This window comes from Rattus norvegicus, chromosome 6 (assembly GCF_021556685.1).
Source record: "Rattus norvegicus strain SHRSP/BbbUtx chromosome 6, alternate assembly SHRSP_T2T, whole genome shotgun sequence".
In the NCBI taxonomy this organism is placed as follows: domain Eukaryota; kingdom Metazoa; phylum Chordata; class Mammalia; order Rodentia; family Muridae; genus Rattus; species Rattus norvegicus.
This window is the reverse complement of record NC_141539.1, coordinates 60,369,039-60,381,237: the sequence shown is the minus strand read 5'-3', so window position 1 is coordinate 60,381,237 and position 12,199 is coordinate 60,369,039. Positions and strand designations below refer to the sequence as shown.

Genomic DNA, 12,199 nt, shown 5'->3' with positions numbered 1-12,199 from the left:
TGATTTTGACTATTTTAATAATATTTTAATATTTAATAACAAAGGTATATTTAAAAATTAAATTCCAGTTGGAATGACAACTTTTAGCAATATTAATTTTCCAGCTCCAACATAATTAAATTACAATTTAAACTTAATGTTACTGGAAACTTCTCTTAAATTGTGTGTGTTTTAAAACGTAAATGTCCGTAATAATATAAACATTACTAAAGCTGAATGAAAAGAGTTTTAATCTACTAAACCCTGTATCTGTATTCATGGACACACTTTCTGTGCATGCAAGCCTTCAGTTGACTCATAAATAAAGCAAAATCCCTGCTAACAAACTAGAAAGTTTACCCACCATCTTAAACATGGTTCTTCACTAGGTGAGAGAGTGCTTTTCCCCTAAAGGAATTAGTGGCAATATCTGAAGATATGATTGTAGTCACAATCAGAGAGGGTACAGACAAGTGGACATAGATCAGGGACTCTGTTAAGCACCCTACAGTTTTCACCACAAAGTGTTGATCTGAAGTATAGTAGGAGACACTGTGGTCCTAAGCATGTCTGACTAAAGTCTGGGGAAGTGGGAAAGTGAGGTAAAGAGGAAACTCCCAGCTGTTTGTTTTGTCAGTGTGGATTCCACTCCCCAGATTTTCCTGTTTATATAGAAGAATCCCTAAGAATCTTACACTCCTTTGCTTACTGCTCCCAGGAGAGGGGACATCACTGAGGTGGAAAGAGCTTGACCCATCCTCTTTGATGCTGCTCTGTTCTCTGCCTGGGAGAAAGGGGCAAGTTCCCCTGGGGAAGAGCATGCTGTAGTGTTCTAATACTGCCTGTGAAGGCGGACTTAGGGGAACAGAGAAGGACTGCATTCACTGCTCTGTCCAGTGCCCTCAGCACTATGTCCCTAAGATTTATTCATGCACTGTATATGGAAGTGGCTTAGATGATCTTGCTGCTATCTGGGTCTCATTATTTGAAAAGTCTGTTATGTTTTCATGTATGCTAGAGCTCATGCAAATTCAAGTTTACTTTTATTTTCCCATCATAAATAAGGCTCAATCTTAATGGTTCTTGTGTTGCCCAAATTAAATGCATTTTGATTTTCACTAAACTTGGTGTCTCTATGCCTAGTCTCAGGGGATCTTTTTTATCCAGCCAGTGTAACTTGTGCTGAGATCCTTACTGACTTGAGGCAGGAGAGGGAAGCGTTGGTTACTTGGTTCTCTTCAAATCTAAATATATATATTCTTAAAATTTTAAAATAACCTCGTATTTTTTCCTAATAAGATAATTGGCTTCTCGTGGTTTGTTTCCTGTAATGCACATGTTTAAATAATAAAATTACTTTAAAATCGCAGTAGTTTTCAAAATTAACAATTTCACTGTGGACAAGGCAGAGGCTTAGCACTGTGTTGGAGGAAGCCACATGAATCTCCTTCAAGCTCCTCTCCTGCTCTTTGACGCACTTTGCAAGCACAATTAGATTAGATGGGAAGAGGTTGAGAGGGCCATGTCCCCTGGTTCTTGCTTTCAAGCTGAGGGTTCCCTGAATAGAAAAGGAGAAGCAATGCTTATTTACACAGTGTCCAGTCATAGCGTGAGTTGTGTTTTTATTACTAAAGCAACACAAGTATAACACTGATTTAAAAAAAAAATAGGCTATGAAGATGAAGCAACAGAGCTGCCTTACCATGGTGAACTCTGTGATGGCTCGGAGTATTAAGGACCAGTTCCAAAGGGCCAAGGGTTCTGATGACCTGCTCATAGCAAAAGATATAATGGCACACACATAGTTATCAATGAGTATGTATCTGCTGCATTACACAAATCCCTGGAGCTCACATTGGATATGTGATACAGAAAGCTTCAAAATCCCTCTGTGACATCACAAAAAGGCAGTGACCACACAACTGTGTTCCTACGCAGGGTATGGCAGTAGCAGGCTTGTCTGACTCAGTTCAGTATCTGAATACCCAGGGGTGCCTGTGTCATCCTAGGAAAATCACTTAAGCTCTTACTAATGTGGTGTCCTCGTCTCTAAAGCAAAAGGAGTGACAGCGCTATAAAATAACGGAACTTCTAGACTTCTCCATGTGACGGTACCTTTCACGCTTCATGGTGAAGGGGAAAGCTGTCACTATCAATGGTGACATTGATGAACTGTCAAAATATCAGTGATACAGGGAAAGAGAGGGATGTCGGACTTAAGAGCTTGAACTGCGTATGACAGGCACAGCAGCACATGTAATATGGACATATTATGTGGCTATCTATTTGAAACAGTCAATCATAGGTACTCATGCAGGTGATGGCAGTTGTAGAAGGAAAACACATGTTATTTAGAGAGACAATGGCATTAGCCACGAACAGGGAAACACAATTTTGTGAGAGCATAACTGGTGAGATCCAGAACTTGTTTGAAAGTTCTCTGACAATAAGAATAGAACGTAGAAAATAGGATGACAGAAAGGAATCAACACCTCCGTGTTTAATCAAAGCAGACAGCACAAATATGCAGTTCCCACTTTTCTGAATTCTTGACAAAGATAGGCTAAAATGTACAAAAGCAAATTTACAATTTATTAATATGTAACAGTGCTGATTAAAAGCATTAGCAGAGGTTCAAGCTCAGGAGTAGACTTCTATTTGTTCATTTATTTTATTTTTTAATTATGTGCACTGGTTCTGCTAATACTAATATGATTTGTGCATCTAAGTGTCATATTCGAGGCAGTCTAAAGAGGGCTTTGGATCTGGTAGAGCTGTACTGACAGCAGTTTTGATCCATCAGACCTGGGCAGGAGGAGCTAATGCAGGTCTCTGCGATACATTACATGTTCTTAATGACTAAACCACCTTTCCAGACCCAGAAATGTACTTCTTGATGGAAATGCTTCCTTCGGGGAGATGTGAGTGTTTTGCTTTATTTTTATTAATCTTCAATATTAAATTAACACGCTTGCTTTGGGTGTTGTTGTATAGATATTGTTCTCACCTTGTAGTTTCACACATCCTCCTGAAATCGAAGCTATAACCTCGCTGGCTAATAGCAACCTGTACCTCTGTAACAGTCACTCACATTATCTCCCTACTGTTCACTCTTTATAGGCGTGGAAGGTTATCCTAGCTGATACCATAGCTGCCATTTTCTTATTCTGCCTGAAAAGAACAGATGTCTGAATGCAAAAGAATGTGAAGTGTTATATACCCTGTGCTAATTTAGATTTTTCTCCATTCTCCCATTCCTTTCCTTTTTCCTTTCTTCTCTCTATGTCCCTCCCCTCCGCGAGGATATTAGACAACAAAACTTGTTTCACTTGGTTTCACAGCAGTGCTGCCAGTCAGTGGGTATGAATGCAGTTATGACAGTGCTGTCAGTCACTGGGTATAGGCAGGGGGTTACAATGGTGCCCTCTTGGTTTTTACACGTCGTGCATGACTGAGAACTGAACACAAATGCTTGAGTCCTGCCCCTCTTCTTCTTCTTCTGCTCTTTCTCCTCTTCTTCCTTTCTCATTTTCTCTATCACTCTTTCATTTTATAATTCCTGCCTTCCCATGTTCCTTTCTTCCATCTGTCCTACCTGTTCATCTGCCTTTCTGTCTCTTTATTTTTATACATCTGGCCTGGGGCCGGGGAGGTCATATCCATCCATTTTCAGTTATGTCCAGAAGAAATGTATTTTAACCTCAAAACACAACTCCTTTTCCCCTATCAGAGCTCAAGTAATGTATATCCCAGACTGTTTCATTTCAGCACTTTCAAGTAGTTTGACTCTACGTCTTGTATTCGTTAAAATAGAGTCCTGTGGAGTAAAACTTACGCTAATGTCTCACAAACACAGTGTTAATCACTGGGATCGAGAATGAGTGATGTGTTTTATTACCTACGACCTATCACTACATCCTTCTCTACTGGTGGAAAACTGTGCATACAGATGGGAGGGAGCTGATGCTGGAGGGATGGGAGAGTGGGCTACTCCGGGTTCAGAACCTTACAAAAACGGATGCTTTCGGTCCGGCTTTTGTCTCTGCCAGAGAACCAGATGGGAAACAAGGAAGCCATTTACCCCAGTTTGTCTCTTTGGTGCCTAACATTTGTTAAGAAAACAAACAACAAGAAGGGAGGAGGGAGGGTGGAGGGGCCACACAGAGCAGTTTCTGCTGCCCAGATGCTTTTCTGAGCTTGGGTTCTGGCAATGCGTGCAGCCGGATCCGAAGCCACACCAGGGGCGAGTGCCTTCAGATGTCTGGAGTCTCGGCCGAGCGGTGTGATTTTATTATTATTATTATTATTATTATTATTATTATTATTATTATTATTATTATTATTATTATGCCAAGATTTTTACCTTAGGGAAAGGTTTCGATCTTTTAGGCTAAAACACACTGATACCGATATCGAAATCTCCCTTTTAAGTTCTTGGTAAAAGCCAAGCCCAAAGACGTCAACCACAGTTAAATTTCCTGGTTCTGAGCCTATGAGTACTGTGGAGCTGAGGGAGACCACCACAGGGCAGATGATTCATCATTCAGACAACCCGGTCAGAAGCTCTCATGTAGAAAACCCTCTGATTCAGAGTCATGGAGAAGTCATTAATATTTAATAAGAGCTGAGCGTAACGGTTTAATTATCGCCCACTTTTGCAAATTCAGCCATTTAGCAATTCAACCACATCTAGCTAGGGCTCACTTCCTGAAAACATGTTAGTTACTCTGGGAATAATCGGACCCATTATAATTGTTCAAAAACGTTGTCTTAATTTATTAGATTTAAATGCGTTCCTTGAAAATACAGTATTTAACAACAACAGGGCTCAAATAGAGTATAATTCAATATCCCATCATTAAAAAAAAAACTAAAATGTGAAGTTATGGGGGCTCAATCATTACTCTAAATATTACAAGCTTATGATAAACCTTTAATTCTTTCTAACTTCACCTGAAAGGTGTTTCTATTTTTCTATCTTATCTCTTTTAAATACATATAAAATGATTTTCCATCAAATAAAATAAATCAAATTTGTGTAGCTCTGCGGCAATGGACAGCCAAGTTCTTGACCCCGCAGGAGTCAAGACAATTTTGCTTATTTGAGAAGGTTTCTACATCTACACGGCCTCATGGTTTTTGTGCCACTGGTTCTTATTAGGTCACTGAAGCAATGTAGCCAGTCCCATAATATTTTGCTTTTGGGCTTTATAATCTGAGCAACATGAGTGCCCGGGAAGGCCATGGAAAAGCTTCAGAAGGTCGGAAGTACTTTGAAGTTTTATAACAAAATTTATGATTATTTTCTGGAGAGGAAACATTATTTCATCATATTCTGAAAGGTAAATACAAACTTTCAAAGATTAATAAATAAAATTTCTTATCTAAGCAAAGATGCCCACAGGTTTCTTCCTATACTGATCCTACTTATATTGTTCTGTTAGTTTCCACGTCATTTAAACTTGCATGTCAAATTCTTTTCAAGAATGCAAAACAAAAATCTTGAACATTTTTTGCTCCTTCTTGAAATCATTAACTCTTCTACCAAGACCATCATTTAGGATATTTTCCTTTGCACGATAAGAAATTATGAATGTGTAGATAATAAAAATTAAGATTTTTGTGACAGTGAGTTTTGTGATAAATTGCAGGAGACTTTGTCCATCAGACGTGCTGTGGGTCAATTGTTGAACTAGTCAAAGGCTCCTTGTTTCTCCTTCCACAGTTTCTATTGGGAATGGTGGAAAGTTTTTCATATAAAATCAAGTGAACGAGAACCAGGTGATGCTGTCATAATCCCTGTATGGAATTTCCTCTTATTAAAAACATATTTTAAGTACTCGATTACTCTTCTCTTTGAGTTCTAAGAGTCGAATCAAAAGCCCTGTACATGATAGGTACGCACTGATTGAACCACACTCATAGCATGCGTCATCAGAAATAAAATGACTCCAAGACACGACTCCCATCCAAAGACCTCTATCAGACCTGATCTAGTCTCAGCCAGTAAGATTTCCTGGGAGGCATTTCCACTGTTGTCCCGGCATGCTCACTTTAATCTACCTCTCCTATAGGCCTGGCGGACTCCCGCCTTTCATCAATGCCATATTCTCTACACGAACAACTGATGTCTTCAACTTTGGAAACATATTGTGAAGTCATTAATTCTTGCTTCTCTTTGTTCTGAAACCAAGTTACTTAGGTTCCTCCCTACACAATATTGTACGTTTTGTAAGATTGTCTTACATTTCTTCATTCTTACAGCATGTATGAAACTTCACAAATACCATGGCTACTCAGCAAGATTGAATTTATAAAATCAATATGTATCCCCATTCCCTCTCACACGGTTATGCCTTCATAAAGATAAGTTTCTTATAATGTTTCATTTATTATAACAGTGGGAAGTGGTAGAGGATTTTGCAAATAAACAATCTAATTACACTAGGCAACTCACATGATAAAATTAAGCTAATATAGGATATGGTTAGAGCTGAGGTTGCATATACTGCTATGTGGATGCAAATACCTATCTTACAGGCCCTATCCAGCCAAGGAAAGAACACCAAATGATATGGGCATTTTACTTTAGAAGAGGAAGGAGCAGTGTTAGAAGAATCGAGCCTGGCCATTCTAAAGCCAGAGAGGTAATAAACCAGTTCAGAACAATGGGATTGAAAGGCAGGAAAGTAAGATCAAGGATTATGATTGATCAAATGACTTGGCATTAAAAGTAACAGCCAAAACAAAGGTGAATGGGAGACCAACAGAAATTACAAAGCAATGAAGGGGAGGAGAATGGGATAATGAAGTTCTGGTGGTCATGGGAAGATGGATACCTTTAATAACGCCTGAATTCTTAGAATACGGGTTTGTATGAGTTTCAATCTCATTGAAAAGAACACAAATACAGAAAAGAGAATTCCTGTGTCACCTGGAAATTTGGAAATAATTTCTTGAGAATCTTCATATCATAATTATCTTATATTCACAACCAATGACTTAAACAAATAAATCATTGTTGTGTCTAACAATTAATTTGGAAAGAATGATTTTACTTTGGTGAAATAAAATGTATATAATAAATCTACTTATCAAATATCTATCATTAAATGATCACATGTTTCCCATTTTCTGACTATTTTTTTTCAATTCAAACTGAACAGTCACTTTGAACAGGAATTATGTTAACAAACAATTCTTATTGATTACCATATTTTAAATTATTTCTTAGGCTTCTAGCTTATTTTCCCCCATATTATTAATAACTATTTTCAAATATTCTTTAGGAAAATTAGTTGGATTCTATATTCCTTGTTTAATAAGACGTAAAGAGACTGCATGATCAAATTTCAGTTAGTTTATTACAAATTAGTGCACAAGAATTGATCAGAAAATTGCATTTTCTCACTTCAGTCCAGTGAGAGGATAGGAAATAATGACATTTTCTTAATCTAAAATCAAAACACATATTTGTACTTTGCTGTTAATTTTGAAAAAATATTGGGACTACTACACATTTCTATCTCTCAGCTTTTATATCTGCAAATGGCTGTTAAAATAGTAAAATATGGTCTTTAAAATCATGGGGATATTTATAACCACTTTTCAGAAAGAATGCATGAGCCTATGGCTAATTTTAAAGGCACTTTTAAATAAAGGATGGTCACAAATCATCTTCCTTCTTGTGTAAGAAGGAAAGCATCTAACATGGAAAATATGTTCTAAGAAGCATGTGTGTTTTTGAAAATCCCCCTAGTAAAACTGAATTTGCCAGCAATATGATCGATCCTGAGGAGTGACTAGCTTGAGGATACAGCATCTCCATTGCTGGAGCCACAGGGCGGCATTCATATGGATATGGCTTAGATTGGTGGCATGGTCTGTAACTGGTCAAGACTGCTGGCATGCATGATTGATGGGCCTGAGTCCCAGATCACTGTGGGTCTCCTCATTCCAATGAATCCAGTATTTCAGAGAAATCCTATGACAGTCATAATCCCTTATGCATTGATCATCTGTCATTGATCATTATTACCATGTTTCATTTAACAAAGAAAGATACGCTTTATGTTCAGTTGTAAATGAAAACATTTCTCAGAAATGTCTCAAATCAGTGGCAAGACTCCATGGAGCCCAAACTCAAATTCAATGATCTAACAACTATATTGTAATGAGTTTTTTGTCGTAGACAATTTAACACCACTATCTGCTGCTGGTATCAATCTTCTTCATCTCCTTCCTTCCTTGTTTCCTTTTTGAATATTAATTAAGTCAGCAATTCATGCAAGAACAATTAATCTAAACATTTTTCCATGTGAAATGTGAATAAATAATATTTATTCTAATGTGTATTTTTCATTTTTATATTATTACTTTCTATATCTTTTTGTAATGTGAATGGTTATAGATATTTCTGTCACCTTTGACATAACAAATAATAAATAATAGTCATATTTATTCTAACTTGCAGATAGTAAATACAATGTGTCAATGTAATGTACAAAGTTTCCTCTATTAAATATATTATCATTTATTAGACATTAAATATATTCTCAAATTCCAAATGTTTACTACTTTAAGCACTTTCTATGTATACTATAAACATTTAAAGAATTAAAACCTCATCAGAACCTTGTTTTTAAAGTGATTTTCATATTTAACAGAATAAGACCTATCAACATTCAGGCAATTTATGTCTTACAAATTGATAAGAAATGCACAGGATTTTAGAAGTAAAATAAAATAGGTTTACACAGAATTTTCAAAAGAAATTTGTTTACAAGACAGTCATTCTCAATAGAAACTTAAAAATTTGGTTATGCAAAATAGTAATAAAGCAATTGCTTTTCCATTTTCTCTTAGAACTGATAAATTACTTCCTGTTTCCTTTTATTACCACTGCATGGCTGATTGATTTACTAATCAGTTTGGATTCATAGTTGGCATAAGCATTACCTAGTATGCAGGAAACTGAGTTCTTATCCAGACCCCAAGAGCAAAAACCCTTGTGGTAAAAATACTTACACAACAAACAGCTACACTGACTGATTTGATAAAGTCGCTGTTTACTATGGCTCTGTTGTTGACCATCAACATTAGATTCATCCATTGTCTACTTACTATGAATGGAGCCTGTTCTAAGATTTCTTGAGAGGACACAGAATAGAACAAAGCAAATTACAGTGTAGTTTTTTTTCTAGTGAGTAATCACATAAAATGTTACAGGTTATTATAAAGATGTGCATTTCACTATCAGTATCACTGCAATTCTTCTTATTTAAAATTTTAAAAAATTATAAAAGTCATGAACTACATGGATCGGCATGAAACAGTCTGCATCGGTTGATTTTTTAATTCTCATCACTTTCTTTGTTATGAGCTTAATTGGTTTGAGCCTTTGTGGATTATTTCATATTGCTAAGCATATGGTAAAGAAATGTACAAATAAAAACTTAATTCTATCCTCCACTAGTTTCGCTGTGTTAATTCAAGACAACACTAGTATTTAGACAGATGTTGGCGGCAGCCATATTAGCTCCAATCTCTCTACAGGGAAGCAAGAGAAAGCAGAGATCTTAGGATATGTGCTTGTCTGCCTAGTTTCACACTTTGAAATACTGGACAAATGCTGATTTATTCATGGCCAGATGTTTTCCTACCTGATTCGGCAGTTTCCTACTTCAGTAGGCATGTAATGTGGAAGTGGCCAATTTTCCACACCAAGGAAAGAAAAAACAATATTTATAGTTTGGAAATAAAACAATCGTTACGAATCAAGACTGTTGGGATCACAAAGTGCTTCATAGGGAGTATATTTCTGATAGATCCACAGCCTAGGGTTAAAGAGTTAAAGGCTTGGTTTCAACAAAGACTGGTATTGTCTATGTTTATATAGTAAACAAGTTTTAAAAGACTGGACTTATAATAAATTATGTGGGAGGCCGATTCTTGTCACTTCTGGTTATGGAAGTCTTGAACAAGATGACAATGGTGCTTGAAGTGAGCAGTTTTTAATTTGTTCTCATTTACATTTTAAATTACTTAAAAATAAATACAAGGAAATGCTAAACATGTTTTTTTAAGGAGAGATGGATTCCCAATGACTTAGTTTTTAATACTTATTTTTGAAATCGAAATATAATTACATATTTTTTTCATTCCCTTTTCTCCCTCGACTTCTCCCATGTACCTCCCACTCACTTGCTCTAGATCTTAAATTCATATTTTTAACCAGTGACTTATTTTTAAAAGCTTCTTGATACCAAAGAAAAAGTAGGTGCATTCATAAGCTTAACCACATTAACCAATTAAGTCCATTCTTAACTAACAACATGTTATATTGTTTTGTCAGTTTGTATATCCAATGACCCAAATGAGTCACATTTTTATAGGTAGTATGATGAGATTCTAAAAGAAAGTGATTTAAAAACTTATAAATTCAGTGCTGTAGAATTGGCTCTGTGGTTAAGAGCACTGACTGTTCTTCCAGAGGTTCTGAGTTCAATTCCCAGAAACCATATGGTGGCTAACAACCATCGGTAATGGGATCTCTTCTGATGTGTCTAAAGAGAGCAACAGTGTACTCACATACATTAAGTAAATAAATAAATAAATAAATAAATAAATAAATAAATACTGATAAATGTATTAGTCTATGGGAGAAGTCTACTCAAGGAACTATAGCAATTTTAAATGTACCTCCTGCTCTTTCAGAGGACCAGGGCTCTGTTTCTACCAAACACCCACTACTCACAACCGTCCACAACTCCAGTTTCAGGGGATCTGGTGACCTCCTCTAACCTCCCACGGTATTTTTTTTTCATGACCATGTTGTCATAATCATATTCTCAAATGAACAGAGCACACATGAGTCTCTGATTTGAGTTCTCTTCTCAAATGTTAAATCTCCTTTCTGTTATTCATTATTAATGTGTTTATTAAAAATATTTATAGATGCAAACCTGTTTAAAGTAAATGTTCTTGTATTTCTGTGTATGTTCTGCTCATCTTTTTATGGTTGACTATGTGTCTATATATGCGTTTGTGTGTGTATGTGTGTGTGTGTGTGTGTGTGTTGTGTGTCAGAGAAAGAGAGAGAAAGAGAGAGAGATAGCATGCTCATTTAAAGTCAAATATTAGAAAATAAACTTGCAATCAGTAGACTAGAACCTACCAAGTCTAATATATATTAAATTCTTTTCCCTTTCTTGTCCAGTTACATAATTTTCTTTCTAAAAACAAGCCCTCTTGCAAACTCCATCCTTTCTCCTGGGACTCTTATTGCTTCTTGTATTTTAAAGTCATATATTCTATATAGGCAATGTCACAAGAAAATCAATTATAACTAATGTCATTTCTGTTTTAACTGAAACATCTCTTTTTAAGAGTTCCTCTTATGCCTATCGTTTTACACTGAGACCTATCCAGATAAATATGTTGCTTAATGTGGAAGCCTGCCAGATAAGTATTGATCAGATATTTATTTCAAGGAATCCATGGTTATCTTACATAAATTACAATACTAATAATCTTAGCTTTAAAAGATTATTATTTAAAGGAAAAGTAGTGACTCACAGAGATTGGTGAATATAACTTTTGTCTTTTGAAAATTTAATTTATTCACTTGTTGTATAAAGAGGCTAGGTGTCAAACATGATGAGCTGAATTCAATCCTTGGATCTGTGTTGTGCATGTTGGGGACCAGCTGGGGATCCGCATCCTGTTTCCTCTCTCAAGGTATCCAGGAACCACTATATACCATGCTGTAAGGAGGAAGTGGTATCTACAATAGGTGGTCTCTGCAGGATCTGGGTCCAACTGGGAGTGAGTGTAAGGGAGAGAAGGCCTTCTCTGAGGACTTCAGTGTTGCAGATCTTTTTAATGATATAGCTCTCTTAGAAGATCTTCAGTGACAAAGCTGGCGTGCATATATTTTATTCAGAGTGAGCCAAGGTGATATATGAACCATGTAGAGGAAGGACTTTCAGGATGAATGTAAAAGCATTGGCTGGCGTTTAAAGTACTGTGAATGTTTCATTTGTATAAAGAGGCTTGTCCGAATCCCTGGTACTTGCTGGGCAGGTTCTTACTGGGAAAGAGGACATTGAACTTGTAGGTTTGCCAATGGCTCTGTGACCTTCCTTAAGTGAAAGATCGGGGAACAGCCTTCCCAGACAAGGTCATCAAAGGGGAAGCCCTTCTGCAAAAAGGATGGTCT

General features: G+C 36.5%; 1 protein-coding gene across 1 annotated transcript in view; it reads right to left on the bottom strand.

The window, feature by feature from the left end:
• Agmo (alkylglycerol monooxygenase) overlaps positions 1-12,199 on the bottom strand; it is a 343,612-nt gene that overhangs the window by 195,159 nt on the left and 136,254 nt on the right. The window contains 1 exon segment of the mRNA NM_001135899.1: positions 1,682-1,748. Coding sequence (NP_001129371.1) covers positions 1,682-1,748 — 67 coding nt within the window.